Raw genomic sequence first — 20,508 nt, forward strand, 5'->3', positions numbered from 1 at the left:
CCCAGCCCAAACCCTGATCAGGGTGAGAGCCTGAATTTGAAGTTTTTCAGTCTTCAATTCAAGACACTGTTTCAAGGATCTAGCAGGTAGGATACTGTGATCTTGTGGGCAAACATCTGTCTCTCAGGAGTGACAAGGAAAAAGTTGCCTGGACAATTCTCTGTAGCACCACATACTTTTCCAGCAGGTGTCAGAGCATGTCTCCTGGCACATCCGCACTGAAGGATTAACTCCCCCTCTTTAGAAAGGCTGATTTCTTTCTTGCCCAGGACGGGTAACGCTTACTCTCCCCTGCAGGGACCCTGACTATTTGCTTCTTTCCTAGAACCAATCACCTGCCAAGTAAAAGCTGGAGCCTAGGATTCTTTTGGAGGTCTGAATGCATCACATAGCATTTTACATGATAATATCAGGTTTAGTAGAAGACAGCCTTAAGAAACAGAGTAAGATAACAAGAACAGCAGCAGCTTAACAAATGTGAGTAACAATCATTAAGCAGCATATGTTCTGTTCAGTTTAAAACAAACTCAGAGGAAAATATATTTGAAATTAAAAGCCTCAGAAGCGTGAGAAGAGTTTAAGTGTTCAGCTTAGTCACAGACTAACAGGTTTGTCAGCATCTTGTAGAGGGCAAAATAATTTAATATTATATTTAGTATTCTTTTTTTTTACTTTATACAGAAAAGATACTCTAAAGTGATCAATGGCTGATCAAATTTAAGAGAATAGGATCATTTAATCTTCACAATATACAAAAATCTGTTTCTGTAGAAGAATGCACATTTATCTGGAACTGAGTCTCTGAATGTGGGTAAACTAGATAAGGTAAATTAGATTAACCTCCCTAGTAAGTGTTCTTTGAAATGATATTTTACTTCTAAATTAAAACAATTCTTAAATGACACTTGCCAAGCACTTTGCTGGGGTTGGTATCCAGGCGCAAAATAGCCATTGCTAGAGGAAGTGTCAGAGAGATGTAATACTTGGAGTCTTGGAATGGTGGGAATTCTGGGAGAATCAGATAGATCCTCATTGCCTCAACATCTGGTGGAGAGCTGGACAGTTGAGGAATCAAAAAGCTTTCAAAGCTCTTCAGTATCTAAAAAGAAAACAAAACAAAAAAGAAAATTTACCCTGGGTGATAGAGCACCAACAATGTAGATGATGTTTCAGGGCTGATGAAATGGCAAAATACTGTTTTAAAAGTCAAACCCAGAGCAAAAAAACCCAAAGCTATAAATATTATAGCTAAAAGTGGCAAGGGGAACAGGTATGCTTTTATTCCACAACTCTGCACTTGTGAAAGAAATTCTCTGAGTTAGAATAAATTATACAACTATGAAGTACTCAAGTCCTGACAGACACATAATAATTACAAATACAACATACACAGAGCTCATTTCAGCAGATATTCAAGTATTAAATGTCATGAGATAAAACTTGTTTTTAAATAAAAACCGTGAAGACACATTCTGAGGAGGTCAAAATCAGCCAAGGTCAAAGGAGAAGTACCAGTAAGTGTCTGCCTTTTAAATATGCAGTGCAATCTTTGGCCAACAATGCTGCTGGTACTTGCACGTTAGAGAGGGACAAAGACCTAATTTTCCCTCTGAATATTCAAATCTCAGAAGTGCAATACCTGCTCTAGGAGAATGGAGTGCTGAGAGTTCATCAGCTTCTCAAACAGCACTCTCGTGGAGTTCAGATCAATCCCTGGGATCTTTGGACTGGTTTTAAAATGTTCATCGATTCTTTAAAAGAGAAATCACAGACAGGCATAAGTTTAAGGAAGAGACCCCATTACCTGTGTATTGGCAAGGCCTGAGAGCCAGCAATAGAGAAATGACCACTAGGGAACTGATAAGACTACTCTCCCTTCCGAATTCCTCTGGGCCTTGGATAGGGCTGGGATTCTTCCAAAGAAACACTTCATCAAAGTCTCTGGTGTCCTCAGGACTCCTTCACTGACTTAAGAGCACTGTATTAGACACTCTGAAGGGGAAGGCAGCTATTAAAGACAGGATGCATTTATCCTGCATTTAGTTTGATGGTGGGACTGTAACAACATGAGGAGCTAAACAGGCCTGCTGTAGTAGAATGGCTGTTCCCATAACAGCACAGGCTCCAGGCTGGAAACAGCTGCCCAGAGACCCACCATGGTACAGAGCACATCAGGCTGTGCTCTGCAAAGGTAGTGCTGGATGTGCTCAGGCACACAGCCATGGAAAAGCTGCTCCCCCATCTAACCCTGTAATGCAAACAGGCCTACATGGCCTTAAGATACAGGAGGGATGCACTGGGGTATTTCTATCAAGTGCACCCTGACATAAGACTTCACATATAAAGGCACATAGTTACACACAGCCTCATTTAAGGCTTCAGAATTTATCATTTATTTGGTCAAATATTTTCTGCAGAAGTCTTGCACTAGCCAAGACACCACTGAAGTGGAAGAACAACTGTATCTGGCTGAAGTCTTTTGAGGACTTATCTTGATGAAGTCAAAAACTCCATTTATTTCCACATTCAAAGGAGATGTGAAACTATTTAAAGTGACTCAACATCTTGGATACCTCAACAAGGGTTTTAAATCAACATGACACAACTCTCCTGATGCAATAACATGTCACAACACTAGAGAAGAAACCACTGGACAAAAACCACCAACAATTAGCAAACTATCTTCTTTTTCAAGTTGCTCTTGGAATGTATTAAGCAAAGATTACTCAGAGTAAGTTATTCTTCACCTAGTTACAGGTCATTTACTCATCACATCACCAGAAAAATTTCTCCTCCTCCTCATCTTATGCTGTTACCTCCTCAACATTTAGACACAGCCAACACAAGCCTTCCCAACCCACAGCCTTTGACTCAGCTATGTGTCTTACAACCTTGTCATCACCTATTGTGGGTTACACCCGTTTGAAATTCCTCCTTTTGTAAGCAGGAGCACAAAACTTTCCACATGTGATGTCACCTAGAAGGAAAGCACTTCCATGTTGCCCCTGATGTATTTTCAAGAGCAGCCTGTGTGGAAGTATACTTTCACATGCATCAGCTAGCTCAGCTAGGTAAGAGACTACTCAGATACCTGGCATCCCTAATTTCCCTTAATGTCCTATTCCTATCCCTCTCTTTAAAGATATTGGCATCTCTTTCCTTGTGGCAACTCCAAGAAATCTGTGTCACTTACAGTACACTCACCATGCACTCTCTTAGACCATTTGCCTTCCTTACCCAGGTCTGACCACCCACCTCTTTAGGGGACATCCTCTGCCCTCATCTCCTGCCTGATTGAAAAAACCAAGTCCCACTGCAGAAGTGAGTGAAGCAAAGGAATTCCAGTCTGCATCAAGGGAAAGGCATACATCTGGCAGTTTGGTACTTACTTCTTCTCCAAGAAGCTTCCATTCCAGCAGGCAGCTGAGGACAGGATCTGAACAACATCACTGTTTGCAGCAGGAAGACAAAAGAAAACAGAGAAACAGGTTAGGAATGGATGCCTCAGTAATGCTCTTCATCTCTCTTCCCTTCCTTTTATGGGAAACAATGTCAGGATAACCCCTTTAGAGGCACAGAGGGCAAGACTTCATTCAGTATCATGTAAGGTCCCTCTTTGGAAGGAGGAATTAGTGCCTCCTTTACAACTATTCTGCCCTTCTCATGGCAGGCACACTGAGGAAAGAACTTCAACAGTCTGTTCACAGGTTCTTGCTGCTTTTTATGAATTTTAAGCACACAATGCAGGACAACTTTAAAATCAGGTTCCCACCCACCATCTGCAATGCTGAGGCAGCCTCAAATTCCTCTGGTTTTGCTCAGCTCTCACCTGGCAGCCTTGTGACTGGCAACTCCTCCCCTTGGAAACCACCAAGAACCACACTTGAAAAGGTTGCTAAATTTCAAGTGAAAGCATGGCACGGAAGCCAACAAAATTATTTAAACAGAACTTTCAACAAAAGGCTTGTCCAGTGCCACAATACCTACTTGACAGAATTAGAACTGTTCTTTTCTAAAAGCTTTTGCCTCCAGACATCTATAGTTTCATCATTTATTAAACAGGTGTAACGTGTTTCATTTATGGTCCGGAAATCATCAGCAGGCAAGGAATTCTGTGAGAAGATACAGATTTCAGCAAAGACAAGGCTTGTAAAACAATTCCTTCCTATCTATAATCTCTGTTTTAATAAATAACTGATAGCTTCCTTAGTGTGGTCTCTGAAAAGGTTTGGTTAGAAGTTTTGTGGCATTACTAAGAAGTCCAAAAGGGAGGGTATGAAAAAGTTTGAGGAAAGAAAAAATCCTCAAATACATTTTAAAAAAAGGAAAATAAAGAAACATAATATCATTTCCTAGATGTATCGAAGCCCTCTTAAATACTGTCATACATAACTACAGGCTTAGTAGAGTTATTTTAGACCTATTTCCATGCCTCAAAAGTTTATCCCAAACACTTCTTGAAAGAAAAACGAAGAGAGAAAACCAATTCAGCATTCAGCCCTCCATCCAGCACTGCTTGAAAAAATCTCATTGTATGTGGCTGATGGCCCCACAACACATGAACCATGCAGAAACCAGAGCCACAGGTGGAAAGCAGCCCCCTGCTTCCGATCTGCAAAGATTGGATTCCCCTCCCTGCTGATTAAACTGGAATGAGCATCTTCCCAATGGCTCTGATGTGCCTCTAAAGAAAAACAACTTTCAGCCACTGAAGTTGTAAATCCTGTAATAACTGTCAGAGCTGGTAAGGTTTGTAAGGCAGAATGGAGTCCAAAGCAATACTTCCATCTCAGAAGACTTTAGCAAAAACAAAAGCTGTGTTGTGAGTGCTGCGACAGGGGAGAAGACTCGAAAAGATACTTCATTTGGTTTACCTCATATTTGGAGCAAAGCACAAATGTTTGGTCTCCTCCAGAGAAGATATGTTTAACAATGTGGTATTTACAGGCATCTGTTAAAAAAAACCACAGTTGTGTTAGAGGCTGATGAATGCAAGACCCTACTTGTACTTTCTCCCCTCCCACTTGTACTGCCAGTGCAACTACAAGTAGCATCTGGGTCCTTTCAAGGCCCTGCTGAAATCAGCTGGAACTCAAGCACTGTAGCACTTTCATGAGAGGTACACAGGAGGGGAAGGTTGTCATTTTTAAACTGCGGTAGGGGCTTTAAAGAGAGAACAAAGCCTTTGGAACACAGTATTAGTACAATTTCATGAAGTCTCAGGATTGCCAAATGCTGAGCTCTGCCATAAAAAGAGGAAGGGAGATGACATACATTAACAGATAGAGCAAAAGGTTACCCGGAAATTACCACAGTGCATTTGGGACAATAGGATGGGTTTCTTTTGGTATTTCCATAAATTTCACAGAAAAATGTTAGGATGTCCTTAGACAACCACAGGTGAAATTATTTATGTCCATTTGCCATTTCAAATCAAGCACAGTACATACCAGGTTTCCCTGAGAGTTGCCCATTATGAGCTGCCCAGTGACCCTTGACAGGAGAGGGACACTTTACATTGCACGTGTGCCCTGTTCCCAGCTGGCCTCTTGTTCCACAGCCAAATGCATAGATCATTCCTGAAGAAGGCACAAAGGCTAAAGTGTGATGTCTGTAAGAGATGGGTACAGAGTTTGGGCCTTGTTTACCAATGAATTAAAAAAAAAAAAAAAAAAAAAAAAAAACAAACCAAAAAACCTCCCAAACAAACAAATGAAAAAAAAACCACCAAAAAAACCAAACCAACAACGAAACCAAATGCAGCCTAGAACTTATTCTCATTTCTCCTAGATGTTTTCAGTTGCAATGCAAGATGTAATCAAATGTATGTATTCTATTACCAGCTGTTAAAACCAGGTGGGGCAATGTTCTTTATCTCTTCCATGACACATCCTCCCTCCAGGGAGATATCTTCTGTTAATGGGCCATTAAGTCTCACTGCATGACTGATAAAATTCCATCATCCCACTGGGAGATGCTTCGCCCAGGGGGAGGAGCCAAGCATTCCTACCTGGAATCTATCTAAGGTAATCCTATCTGAGATTTGGAACACCACAAGCAGCCTTTTCCCACTGGATTCCCAGAGGAAGATCAGCCCCTTCTACATCACCAGTGGACTTTCAGGGGAAAACAACACCCTTCTTCAGCATCATTGCTTCAACAGAACCACATCTGTTACTCCAGGAGGACTTAATTGGACTGCTACCAACACCCTGACCAACAGGGTGTCAGGTTGTATTCTGACTCTGTCAGTGTGTTTGTACTGCTGCATTCTATTTTAATTTTCCTATTAAGCAGTAGGGTTTTTCTATTATTATTTATACATATTAGTAAAGGACTGTTATTCCTATTCCCATATCTTTGCCTGAAAGCCTCTTAATTTCAAAATTATAATAATTTGGAGGGAGTGAGGTTACATTTTCCATTCCAAGGAAGGCTTCTGCCTTCCTTAGCAGACACCTGCCCTTCAAACCAAGACACTAGGCCAGAAGCTGGTGCCAAGCAGCACCTTTACACGGGCACCAATGCTCGGTTTTTGCCACCTGATGGCACCACTTTATGGGATGGAGCCCTTTAGGTGGAAGTGACAAAAGAGCATCTTGTGCCAACACACAGCTGGTATCAGGCTCACAGTATCAGCTCAGTCATTTGCTTAGCCTGTATATTCTGAGAGGCAACAACACAGCACCAGTGATGCTAACTCACTTTTCATTAAAGAGGGTGGAAACTTGTGACCAAAGGGGCTTCTGCTCTAAAGTCTTGCTGAATTATTAAGCTGAAAAGGTATCTTTTACAGGTTAGAGTGCAGGGTACAACCCCAATTAAAAAACCATCTTGTTTAGATGGCTGTAAAATTCTCATGGAAAGTAAGATTTAAATTCACTTAGCTTTGACACATAGAATGCAGAAGCAGGACTGTTTTCCCCTATTTGCATGATTCAGTATCAGCATTAACCTCCACCAAAGAAAAGTTTCTGACTGCACACAGGACTCACCTGCCACAAGCAATCTGGGATACTTCACTGCCCATGAGCTCAAGAACTCTTCGGGGGTTCACCTCATCATTCATGGAGTCATGGCCCAGTTGCCCGCAGGAACCTGCACCGAAGGTGAACACCCCTCCACTCTGTTAGCAAATCAAACAGCAGAGTCTCCATTTAGGGACCCATAACCCAGAAGGATCTCTCTGACTCCAGCTTCAGTATGAACCCAAAGCTTAGACAGAGATTGATGGGCATTTTCAAAGGATTCAGAAAAGAAACTTGAGTTCTGCTAACGCAGCTTTCAAATAAGTACCTTGCCACCCAACAGAAACCGACAGAATTATCTTCAGGTATCTCTACACTAGACAAGTTCCTACAGAACTAGTTTTCTACAGTAGTATTTTTCCCACAGGAATCCCAAACTCAGTTGTTTAATTCATTTTACAGTGGAAAACACTGAGGCTCCAAAACAGGAAACAACACCTACAAAGTGGCAGAGCCAAGGCGAGAACTGAAGTGCCCTCTTTCAAACCCTAGCCCTGTCCTCTGACCACTAAATTATACACCACTTGGAAGCAGCAGGTTTGGAACTGAAAACCCCTTGCAAACATTGTGACTACTAATGTTTAATTTAAACATTCATTTTAGCTTCCACCTTATTCTGATGCACAGTATTACTGTATTTTCCAACAAAATGCTATTTTCACCCCTTTGGATGTGTGTTTGTTAATTTCTTTCCTCCCAAAGCTAATCTTTTTAAGTGATTTACCTGAGTTTTGCTACTCGTTGCCATGGATTATTAACATCTTCATCTTCAATACCAGCAAAAGAGCATGTTGGCAATGAATCTCAGAATAAATAATTAGGCTATACCTTCCACTTAGTTTCTTTTACTGGGGTCAGAAGGAATACAGTAAGTCAATCTCTGTTTCCCCACCATTACACAGAAAACTACTGTGAAACCATCAGGCAGGTGAGACAGTGGCCAGGGTTCTCAGGTCTGCATCTTTACCTTTGTCAGGACTGCTGTGTGCTCCTCTCCACAGCTGATATAAACAACCTTCTGAGACCGCAACAGCTTCACGTGACAAGGGGACTCTCGGTCTGCAATGAAGCCAAAGGAAACAAAGCAGCTGTTTCATAAACACAAACCTGCATGTCCAAGAAAAGCACTGTCAGTCTGATTTTCAGACATGGTCTCTGAGCACAAGGGAAACTTTAACGACTGTGGTGAAAAAGGCCCTACATGTCCTTGAGCACTTCACTGCCGCTTTTCCCCTCGACTTCTTAAAAGATTTGATTGACTCAAACAAAATCATCCAGAGCAAGAATGCACATGCTGATAATCTTATATAAATTCAACATGCACTTGCTGTTTGGGAGATGTGGTGAGTGCAGCCTAGATACACCCACCTTTAGCTTCATGCCCCATTTCAGACTCCTCAAGAATAACTGCAAACATTTGTTTCCAAAACCTTACTTAGACCTTTTCCATATAGAACAAACCTGACACGTGGGAGACACTTGTGCAAGACACATGGTAAGCTGAATCCCAATGTGTATTTAAATACTCAGCTTTCCTTCTGTTGTCATCCTTTAAGCAGAAGATCCTCCTACTTGCAAAGGCTAATCACTACCAACCATTAAGTGATGCTTTTCTCCTTCACTCTGCCACCCCTAATCATTTAAAGTCTGTCTCCTAGGGATGAATACAGTAAAAATAAAAGCTAAGCACTTCAAGGAGCAGTAGGTACCCCAAAACAATTAGATATTAAGGGGAGCAGCTGCTTATTTCATACCAACAAAAAGTCAGGTTCCTACCTATAGGAGTTGCCCATTTCTTAAGATTCTCACCTAAGGTGGGAAGGTGAGAATTTGTAAGGTGCTTTTTTACTGGGTAGTGAAAGAAAAACAGTCACATTTCCACGAATTTAGAATTGAGAGCATATTTTTAATTTACTTTTTTCTGCATTTTAGCACTCTGATCTTTCTTTTGACAGGAATGACACTTCCTCTCTCTACAGCATAATTGTTAATAATAGTGCTGCAGAATACCCATGTTTGCAGACCTTGCTGTTCGTGTTTGACAAGTATAATTCACACTGTCTTACCATGATTGACTTACCATAAATACCACATATTTACTACAATGCCAGGCACTGAGGGGGAAGCAGAATATGATCTCTGGCCAGCACCAACCCACAAGCTGATGCCTATTCTGTTCATTTAAGATTAGCCCCGTGTCAGTGTAAGCCTCTCATATGTAAACTGCAGCTTTGTTTCAATTAGAAGCATTTATCTGCCAATCTACATGGAAAGGACACTGCTGCTCTTCTCTTAGATCAGCCCTACTTTACAGACAGAACAAGGTATCTAGGAGCATGCTAGGTATCACATCTACACTCAGTAACTTGCCTAGATACTTAAATCTGCTCAGGAATTATGCAGAAACCAATAAAGAGGTTGATTTGAACATCCAAAGAAAATCTTCCATTCACTTGTTTTATCCCAAAAAGTTAAGAGTGGGTGAACAACAAGCAGAAAAGATCTGGGCTTTTCAGACCAGCACCTGAGGAAAGTACCATTGGCCCTATGTGTCTGGTAAACTGTGAAACAAATAAACTAGACTACATTTTACAATACTGAGATATTCAGTGTTGCCAACATTTTGTAGCATACAGATGCTCACCAATCAAAATCATGTTGGGAAATGAGGAGATACATTCAGCCTGCTGTTCTGCAGGGAAAGCCTTTGCTCCAACCAACTTAAAACAAAATAGGGGCAAAATTTTTGAGACGAGGGAGAAAGAATACGGGTACTTTCTTGGATATTTGCACGTTGACACTCACACTTGAAAGACCTCTCTTTTTAACCCTTCTCACTTAAATTAACACCAACAAGGCGAAAAAACATGTTTCTGTTTCTACTGAGTGTGAAGACCCTGTAGAGACAGAGACTTTCTCTGCTATCTTATCCTAGGAGGAGCTGCTGAGTGTTACAGAACCACTCAGAAAAAATACACCGTCAGTGCAACAAGAGACACTAGGCCAAAGGAGTCTATCCTTCATTCACCTAGGAGCATAATTTTCATACCTCGTTCATCACTTAGTCCCAGCTGTCCTGAGCTGTTCTTCCCCCAGCCAAACACAGCTCCTGAGAGAGAAAGGGCAAAACTGTGGGCTCCACCTGCAGCAACCTGAGCCAAAGGGATCCCATCAAGAGACTTGACACGCTGTGGACTGGCTTGAGAGGGACATTCTTTGCCCAAGCCCAGCTGACCATAGCTATTCTGCCCCCATGTGAAGAACTGGCCATCTGAAACAAGGAAAGAAAGAGAATGGTGGGTGAAAGTTAACCAACAGAAAAGCAAGTTTGCCAAAATTAAAAAGAAACAGTTCTGGAGGCTTTACTCCCACCCAAGCCTCATGATGAAAAGAAAAAAAGCAAAATCAAGAGAGACATTCTTTGCTAAAAAAAAAAAAAAAGCATGGCCTGAAGCCTGAAGCCACCAGGCAAATAAACACACAAGCAACTAAGTGCAAAATACAAAATAAAACTGCTGTAACAAACAGTGCAACAAAAACCAGTCCACATTTCATACAAAAGAGTAACACCCAAGGAAAATTTCAACACAAAGAAATTAATTACACACATTTTTCTAAATCAAGATGGAAAGCTTTCAAGCGTTCCTGCCATCATTCACCAGTGAAACAGTGGGTGGTCTGTGTGTAATACTTTCTTTCTTTCTTCACATTATTGGCAAAGCTCTTCCTCAATATTCATGGTACCTGATCCATTTTATAGCATCCCGTTTGGCCCAAAAGCAGACAGGACATGGGATGTCCTTGATTTATTAGGCAGAAATATGCAGTCTTGGACACTGCAAAATAACAGCACAAATTTTGATAATTAATAATGGATGCTACAGTACCTGCTGCCAGAGCCAGGCAATGCCAATTTCCACAGGAAACTTGCAGTATCGTCTGTTGGTTCAATTTCTTTATCAACCTAAAGATGATGACACTATTTTAGAATAAGTGTCCACAAACACCTTAGATAAAAATTACCATTTCCACTCAGATATTTGTTTTATATATTCACAGAATCTATGGTTTTGAGACTGAGGAAAAGTGTATGAAGGCAATACAGATCCATATAGACTAGATGCAAATCTGTGGAGACCTCTAGATACTTGACTAGTAACTTAACTACATTTCCTGCTATAACACTGAATTCAACCAGCTGGAAATGGTGAGAATAGCTGGTTCTTGGGGTCTCTCTCACTATTCTTTTTCAGGCACTGAAAATTTTCATGCTGTTATAGGCCTAGCAGTTCCAGTGTGTTACAGCACCAAACCCTCTTCAGTGCCCTGTACAGAGAACGGCATGTCAAAGGTTCAAGTTATTCCACAAAAATGTTATTTTTAAAACGGCACTATTACATTGCTATGCCAGCCTCTCTGTGTCTGTTTTATCAGAACTACTTGCAAGTAAAGGACTGTCTTGCCACAGAGCCCTTCAGCTCAAACATTAATCTTTTGTAATTGAAACTCTTCCTTCAAATACTGTTTTGAAAATGACAGCCATCCTAGAGAGACATCCCAAACTTTTGCTCTGCATTGGATCTGCAGTGGCAGACCACATGAGAGACTGCATCTGTTGTTGACACAGCATGATAAAACACGATGGAGCACAAACAGCATTTCTGATTTTATGTACTTTCATGCTCCTCTTTTTTTCTGTACAAAACATTGCGGCATTTTTCACGGAGGAAGCTAAGCACGCTCCAATTTTCTTTTCCATACCTCAACCACCCATGGGCAGAAAGGTCTGTTCTGTCCAAACCCGCTGAGGACTTGCAGTGTTCAGGGAGCACCAGAACAGCAGTGAAAAGGAGAAGGAATCACCTTCATCCCAACATAAGAGGGACCTACTCCTGCCACACTGACAGAAAGCAACCCTCCCAAGGCGGATAACCCTTGATGCACCACCTCCAAAGGAGCTTCCCTGAGGAAAGCTGAGCCTGTTAAACGCTTACCTTGGCACTGTCACTGCATCTTCTATAGTGGTGAGCCCCAGCTGCCCGTCGCTGCCGGCGCCCCAGGAGAAGAGCTGGCCCTGGTCGCTGAGGGCCACGCTGTGGGACTCCCCACAGGCCACGTGCACGATGTGCTGCCCGGCCAGCGCCCCGATTTGCTCTGAGGGAAACAGAGGGAAAACATCTCTGGTCACAGCACTCATCTCACAGCGACACACGGACACCGGGTCTGGGCAAATCCGCATGCAAAGCCATTTGGGTGAGTGCGCTAAACCCCAATTTAATTTTGAAACATCCTACAGGAGAAAAAGCACCAGGTTTACTGGAAACGTGTCACTGCTGAACTTTTCTGAAAGTCTGGTTTGTTAGATCACAGAAGGCAGGCAGGTATATGTGCCTCAAGCACAATGACAGCCAGTCCCAGGGATGCAGGAAAACCTATCAGGTTATTCAAGAACAGATATCCCAGATTTGAGGTTTCCTCATTCAGTTTTGATTCCAGGATCATCCAACACTGAGAAGACAGACCCTGTAAAACATATTTGACCTTCCACCGCTCTCAGGTCCAACAAAGATGAGTCAACCACAAAGCTGAATGTCATCCACCAAACCTTGATTTATTGCTTGATGTGTATGTGTTACAAGACCCTCCATGCTAATCTCGGAACAAGTTTGAACCTATCAACCTATTACTATCACTGTCAAACACTCATAAAAAAGTACCATATAAAGGAAGCAAAATGAGATGATGGAATATTTTTTAAAAAAAAAATCATCACTCAAGTCTTCTGGAAGACAACCCACAATTGACTTTTCATCGTTACATCATGTCAGGTAACTGAAGCAGGTTTGACAACTACTCTAGAAACATCCGTAACCAAATCTTACTCATTACACAATTTTTACAAATGGGCATGAAGGAAGTCTTGTTTTCCAATAAAACATTGGAAATACCACACAACTGATGGCAAAGTTCTCTGTATGCCAGACAGAAGCAAAATTGCTTTTCTTTTTTCTTCCCTGAGCAAATACTAGTGCTCCAGGTGGATGAAGAAAGATTTTCACCCTGTAAGCTATGAGGCAGTGATCAGTATTACTGAAATCCTACTTGCTTGGGACATGAGAGGAAAGGGTCATTACATGCCATTCCATGAAAATGATACCCCACATCTCAGGCATTCAGAAAACATTAACACACTTAGTACCAAAACCTGCTTACCAATTAACCTACATGCCTAAAATGAGTTTAAAAAGAGATACCCCTAGGAGGGCTTGCCTTCTATGTCTGGGAATGAGAAAATGAGGAGAAAAATTCCTAATGGATGTTATTGAAGAAAAAGGTGACATGTATTTAAATATGTATTCTAGCTGAGGAAAATGCCACCTGAACACGTGCTTCATTACACTCAAAATACTTAATGGCAACAGAGGTGCAGTTTACCAGTAACAAGCACACAACCATCTTAGGAGGGCTTGAGACCTGCCATCCAATAACACCCTTGGTCTTGCAGCTCTTTCCAGAAGCACTTATTTCACCCAGTCCCACTGCCAGTGCAGAGACACAGCCAGGATTGAGGGTGGTAACTCAGTTTAAACACACAGCTTCCCACTTGAGCCCACACGCACCCAACTATAGCACTGCTTGGCAGTCTGGTTTATGTTCATTTACATATATATATAAATGAAGGGACCTATTTTTATCTGAGAGCTCTAAACAACCAGCAGCTGTAAGGGCTGATCAAGGTCAATGACAAATAGCAGACAAGGTATCTCAGCAGCACATGTGACTCTGGTCTCTTCTTCTCAGACATCAAGGAGGACAAACAGTACCTGCTGCACTGCAGGACACACCACCTAAGCTCAGACAGGTGTGTTTCTGTACTGGGACCTGAAAGTCCAGAACTAAAGCAGCTGCCAGAGAGGATCTTGCCATCAAAAGGAGAGAAGGACAAAGCCATTCACTTCTCCAAAGAAAACCCTTTGATTTATGAGCCCATCACTTCACCCTTGCTGGAAGGGTGCACCGAGACTTGGCTGTTACCCAGAACACCTGAGCTCCTAAAAGTGGTCACAGAGTCACCGGCCAGCCCTGCTTCCAAAGCCGCTCCCTGCACACTGCCAAACACTCCAGGGGACATCATGAGTCCAACAAACCAGCAAACATGGCCAATACGGGATGCTGGGGCACCCACGGCAGAGACTGCTTTGCTACCCGAAGGCATGCAAAACACTTCCCTGGGAAAGCAGTATTTGCCACAGTAAGTCTTATTTCCTGCAGGACAGGAGCTGACCCTGAATCACTGAAGCACCTTGGGGATGTGACAGAAGACTCCAGTGACCAAAGATTAGCATCAGGAGCTGGAGGAGGCAGGACTCTGACCAAAGTAGTACTGCAAATACAGAAAGAGTGCCTTGAGGTATGCGGCTGTGGCAAGGACTTCACACACTGGGACACTGAGAGGACACCCAATAGATTTAGAAATGCGAGGTTGTTTCAGTCCCCACTGGCTCCATCTGAAGTTTCATTTGGCAACACAAATGTGACCTTGCTCTACGTGCCGTCCCAAGAGACAAATAAATACCAGCTCGTTTTTGAAAGGCTGCCCTGTGTCACTGAAAGCCTCCAGTGACTGCACTGCTCACCAATGGAACAGAGTACAGTTTCACCTGGACTCATTGGATAACCACAGACAGAAAAAAACCACATGCCCGTCTTGGAGATGAAGCTCTTTGCCTCTAGAAAGGTGCACGTATGGCCCATCTTACCACAACACATTCCTAAGACCCTGTCAATAGCAGTTTGCCTGAAAAGTCATGAAGAAATGTAAACGCCAAAGAGTTTTAATTTTTATACACTCACATGTTTCTTTCCAGAGATGGAAAAAAGCCAGCCTTCTCCTGGGATCACAGGCTGCCCAGGCAGTCCAACAAGGGTCTCAGTTCACTGTCAGTTGCCAAGTCACTGAATGTACCATCTCTCAGCTTACATGGGACATCAAAAACATCTATCTCACAACTACTTCTTTGTTGACCTCCCATCCCTTCCTCACATCAAAATATTAGATGTTTTAGTGGTTGGCATACATTTAACTTCCAAAGCATCACAACACCATTATTCACTCCTTAGAGAAGATATATCACTGTACTGAGATGAAGAGTACAAAAGCTGAAGTTTATTCTTAGTATTTTGTCTTGTGTAATTGATGAATAAAACCAGTCCAGTGGGGCTTAACAGGCGAAATTATCTACAAAGCTTAGTAGAACAAAACCCTGAAAGCAACAGGGAAGGGCTGAAGCAGTTATGCAATACAGTGTTTCAACACCTCATAAAACTTTCAAAAAAAACAAAAACTCATAAGTTCCAAGAAGTAGACACTGACACAATCATTTCCTCCTGAAGCTGTCAGCTGTCTCAAAACAGCACCAATGCTTAGAAGTCATTTATCAGTTCTCCATATCTGGTGGAATTCCAGCTTTGATTTCTCTCTTCTGTCACTTTAACCTGTGGATCTCAACACAAATAGGTATATCAAGGTTTGACTTTTTCTGGTTTTAACCTTGTTAAATCTTTTCATAAAATACACTGGAGTAAAGAATGAGGCAAAATGTCTTCAGGACAGCCCATCTGTGAATGGTGACAGGCCTGCTTCCCAGGACTGCTCTTGTGTTTTCTTAGTTTGCAAGGATACTCCAGCAAAAGTTGAGGATGAGTGGTGTATGTTTCTACAATTTAGCTTTCTGACAATCAGTGCATTTAGCTTGAGGGTTTGGGAATTGCAGTAAAGTGGGACAAGAATGAAAACCCCTGACAAGCCCACCATCAGTCCATAGCTTCCCTATTTATAAAACAGGGCCCATGCTTTGCCCCTACATCTTTGGAAAGCTATACAGGATCTTCAGTGCCTGCAACTGCTAGAAGCACAAAGCACTCACTTATACTGCTCTAACCAGAATGCACAGGCAATGAATGATTAATTAGCTTTCCTACTCCTAGTAATTTTATCAGAGACTTGGTACACCCTGTCTATGTATAGCTTCCAGCTGCTCACAAGACAAGCTTTTGCTAGAGGACAGGGCAAAATCCTTCAGCCATATGTGTACCAGGATGTACAGGAACAGCACCAGATGGCTTCTATTGCCTGGAAACTACAGAGAAACCATCAGCCTTGAGGTTACACCTTCAGTGGCAAAATTTGCATTTCTGGTCAGAAGAAGCTGTGTCTTGGAAGAGTTTCAAGTGATTTCAGTCTGCTTGGACATCTGGCCAAAACTCTTTAATGCCTCCCCAGCTTGACAATAAGCAACTCAGAGCATTTGCTCATCTTCGTTCTTGATGCCTGCAAGGAAAGTGCTCACAGATTCTCAAAAATAGGTGTCTTACTAGCTTGCCCAGGTAGGAAATGGTGGTAGAAACATGGGGAAGAGAGAAACATGTAAGATAAGGTAAGAAATGCCTCTGGGTTAAATGCTAGCAGCTTGCAAGTCTGAGGACAGATGAGCCAATTTCTTTGCATTGCCAGGCTTTTTAATACAGTCCACATCCACACTGAGGATGCAGGAGCATCGTGCAACCCAGATCTACAAATCAGAGATGTGAGATACAATATTGTAACACACAAGGCAGCTGAATATTTAATCAGACACCAACAGTGTGCTAAATTTCACCTGTATAATCTTTCTATTCTGAGTACTGAAAAGCCTTAATTCTTAAAGGAAAGGAGTGGAGTTCTCTCCTTTTGGAGATGAATTGCACCAACACATTAAACCATCTAACAGGGTGACACTAACAGCATTAGCACTTACGAAAGCCTGATTCAACAGCCAAAAACTCCATAAAAATCTGCTGCTGCCTTCAACAAGCACCACAAGAAAACCTGAAAAACATCATGGCCCAAACTTATCAGTCACCACCATTTGATTAGGCCACTGTACAAAATGCAAGTAAGCAACAATGGATCTACCAAACACCCTGACAAGATTTCTACACATTAATTAGTAAACTTCAGCTGACTCCCTGAATGTCTCCAATGACACATCCCCAAGACATTTCTGCATATGGATATCCTGGCTCTACTTCTAGGGTGTGACAAGCTTCATGACTTCAGTCCTTTAGAAGTCAGCTGAATATTAAACATGTCTAAGTGTTATAAAGAAACTGGAAAAACAGAAAACCAAAGCGCAACAATCAAATGAAATTGAAAGTAACTGAGATTTTTAATTTTGCAATTGTGCACTAAGAGAGAAGATATCTCCCTCCCTTTATGAAAGTTTATCCCTTTTTTTGTCAGCATAATTTCCATGTCCTAGCTATTCACTGTTTTTGTCAGTATTAGCAGTAAAATACCAGCAATTTAACCAGCAGCAGCACAAGTACACTCACCAGCTTTTCCAGAAAGCATCATCCCCAGTGGAAATGTGATTCTGCTACTTGGAAACTGGTATTTGGGGAGGGGGAAATCATGGTGTTTGCCAAGGCCTTTTTGCCCCTTCCCCTCTCCCTTAAAGTTCCCAAGAAGGACCCTCTGATTTCCCTCTGCCCATTTTCAACTCTGACCACCTAGGCATCCCACACTCCTAGCTGTCACGGGAAACATCTGGAGTCCTGGACCAGGATAAAGAAACCAAACTCTATAAACCACTTAAACTAAACAAAGACTTTGCAAAGCTGCCATGTGCTTTTTGAAAACATAACCTAATCCAGTCAGCTAAAACTGCTCCTGTGGCTTCACTCACACCAGTTCTGCAGGCTGTGGTTTGTCAGCAGTAAAATCTGAGGAAGGTGCACAGGGAGGAGGCCAGGGTTGCTGGACAGTTTCAAGAACACACCTCGGTGCCTCTACAGTCTCTGGCATGGCCAGGCAGATGGGACACACAACACGTAGACAGCTGGAACCGCCCTGCCTGACACCAGCTCCACATTTTCACCCTCCTGCTCTTAGCAGAGCGTCTCTCAGAAGGTATTACATGCTTGTTGCATCTTGTGCTCAGATTACCCAACACTATTGCACAGAAGGGTGTGAGAAACACTGCTCTGCATCTGCACAGCACCAGACTACAAGAGCAAACCCCATGGGAGACCACATCCCCACCATGTGACAGCTATCCTCGCTATCTGCCTGCTGCTCTCACCTGCATATGGCTGCACACCTTATGCTCAAACCTCTCTTAGCGTGGGGCAAAAACTTTGAGGCATGGAGCAAGCAATGTTTACATCAAAATGTAACATCCTCTGACTTTCAACACCTTAAGTTTACTATATCTATTGAGAAGGCTGGGTTTAACAAGCATGGTTTGCAAATGTTGAGGTCTTCTTTTCCTGAACTTCGTGAATGGTGCAATGCTTGCAGCAGAAAGCAGAGCAGTACGAAGAAAAGCCTGATCAGAGAGACAGACAACAGCAGTGCTAAAGCTGATAAGACTCTGATAATTTGGTTACAAGGGAGGAAATGTAAACAGAGAGTAGACTCACTGAACAAAAATTAAGTGTGGGGGGAAGACAGCAAAGGACAGAGGACAGACCAAAGCAGGTGACACTCCCCCAGAACACTGTTGATCACAGCGGTGGCAAACACAGTCCTTAGATAAAGGCTGAGAAGTTCTAAGTAACTAAAGATTCTGCACCCCCCTTTCATCTAGACACACTAGTGATTCTTACTGAGATGATGATTTACCTGCACAACACGTGGTACTGCTCCTTCATCTATTTAGCATGGCTACTTACAGTCTTAACAGAGAGAGGCTGGCTCAGCTATTAACACTGCTTTCACTTTATAAAGCTGTTTCTGGTCATGTCAAGGCAGGAATGCAAGAGCAAGAAGGACACCGTGACAGCCCAGGGTGTCACTTCACATATGTTTTACATATGCTTTGCCAGCTACTCCCCCTCACAGCTGTGAGCATACACCTACTCTGAAAAAGCAAAGCCCTTCCTCAGGCACAGACAGAAAGCCCTCCCCACTTTGCTGCCTTTTGTCTAGAGACACAGCCTCTCTGAGGAGCTATAGATGCAGACTGGCATGGGCACAGACAGCTGCAGCAGGCTCTTGGAAAGGGCTGCTCAGGCACAGAGAGCTTCAGTTTGACAAGCATCAGCTGGCAGAGTGAAGAATCCACCTTCAGACCCTGGAGGTAAACTAATAAGGATAGTTCTTTCAAAGAAATAAAACACCACAAACTGCTAAAGAAACACAGGGAAAACATATGTTCAGAAAACCCAGAGAGAGCACGTTCTCTTCCTCAGGCTATGGCAGAGAGCTGTAAAGGTGGTCATTCAACCAGGCTTGCTGGCCACTGGCAGGCAGCACAGCAGCTGTGGCTGGTCCAGGACTACTGAGAAACCCACAAGGCCCACCATGTACAGCCCAGCAAATCCCACAGCTCCAAGGCAGCAAGTCCAAGGTGGGCAGGATGCACTAAAACCTTGGCACGACACTGAGGATGGATACCAGAGGTATAAGTGGGAGTTAGGGAAATGGGTGCACAGATGCTGGATTTGATGGGCTGGTATTACACACTGCAAAGCTGTGACACTTGAGAGTCTCACTTGTGGCAGGCTCAGGCTTTGATTAAGTAATACAATTTTCAAAAGCACTTGATTTGCTCCTCACTCTGTTCCCATTTATTTCAATCCTGCAGTGGTTTGCACGGGAGCAAGACAAAGCCACATTTCTGAAAAGCCACAACTGCACAGTGCACACTCAGTAAAGCACCTCTGCCCTTGCTTTCAAGAGCATTCCCATCAGCTTCACAAATACTGCTTGAAAATATGTTACTGCAAACAAGCATGGTGACTGGAAAAAGGGAGGCAAAGAATGCAGTCTTATTAAACATTTAAAAATTGTTAATTTTATCTACTGAGCATCCTGAGAAAAGAAGATATGAGCATCTGTAGATTCCTTTTTGGTGAGTTTTTATAGGCAGGCAGCTGTTTAAAAGGCAGGTCAGGTGTTGTAGAGAGTGAGCATGGCTTACCAGCTCTTTCCAGTTATCAAAAACATTTGATTTCCAATAAGAAGTTTCACACAGATCTTTGACATAAAATCTTATTTCTAATACAGCTTAAGGAAGAGTATTGGGCTGTCTGAAGATAACTGAGTCAAAATCAAGAGCCATCAAACTACCCATATCTCCCCTAGAAGTTGTGACTCTCAGCCATACTTACTCAGCTTAATGAAGTCATCACTTCGACCCACACAAACAACTATTCTAACTACAAAAAGGCTGGGGCATTCAGAAAACTTGCATCTATCACCCCCAGCTTCCTCCCTCCCTGCCCTCTCCTTTAACTCACCACTCACAGCTACCCACCCATTTTATCCTGAACACATCTTCCAGCCTCAGCAAGGTTGCAGAAAAGGGGCCAGTCATCAGTGCTACAAAACGTGCCAAAGTTCCATGCTCCTTCCAAGCCAGGCAGGCAGACAGCCTTCATTTCATTTGCAGGCTTTTATTTCAGCTGCACCTTCAGAAAGCCTCTGAAGAGTATG

General features: G+C 42.6%; 1 protein-coding gene across 5 annotated transcripts in view; it reads right to left on the bottom strand.

The window, feature by feature from the left end:
* LOC136291375 (probable E3 ubiquitin-protein ligase HERC3) overlaps positions 1 to 20,508 on the bottom strand; it is a 43,760-nt gene that overhangs the window by 12,928 nt on the left and 10,324 nt on the right. For 3 of the 5 annotated variants that reach the window (XM_066186395.1, XM_066186396.1, XM_066186398.1), the window contains exons 3-13: positions 12,023 to 12,182; positions 10,916 to 10,992; positions 10,078 to 10,299; positions 7,996 to 8,087; positions 6,996 to 7,126; positions 5,451 to 5,611; positions 4,875 to 4,951; positions 3,988 to 4,112; positions 3,390 to 3,449; positions 1,640 to 1,751; positions 910 to 1,099 (exon numbers count right to left, since the gene is read on the bottom strand). In XM_066186395.1, coding sequence (XP_066042492.1) covers positions 910 to 1,099; positions 1,640 to 1,751; positions 3,390 to 3,449; positions 3,988 to 4,112; positions 4,875 to 4,951; positions 5,451 to 5,611; positions 6,996 to 7,126; positions 7,996 to 8,087; positions 10,078 to 10,299; positions 10,916 to 10,992; positions 12,023 to 12,182 — 1,407 coding nt within the window. Of the gene's footprint in view, positions 1 to 909; positions 1,100 to 1,639; positions 1,752 to 3,389; positions 3,450 to 3,987; positions 4,113 to 4,874; positions 4,952 to 5,450; positions 5,612 to 6,995; positions 7,127 to 7,995; positions 8,088 to 10,077; positions 10,300 to 10,915; positions 10,993 to 12,022; positions 12,183 to 20,508 lie in introns of those variants that run through there. The other 2 variants (XM_066186399.1, XR_010721506.1) reach the window with 2 other exon arrangements.

The sequence above is a fragment of the Chamaea fasciata genome, unplaced genomic scaffold (genome assembly GCF_029207755.1).
Source record: "Chamaea fasciata isolate MVZ Bird 193981 ecotype frontalis unplaced genomic scaffold, bChaFas1.0.hap1 SCAF_6, whole genome shotgun sequence".
NCBI lineage: Eukaryota > Metazoa > Chordata > Aves > Passeriformes > Sylviidae > Chamaea > Chamaea fasciata.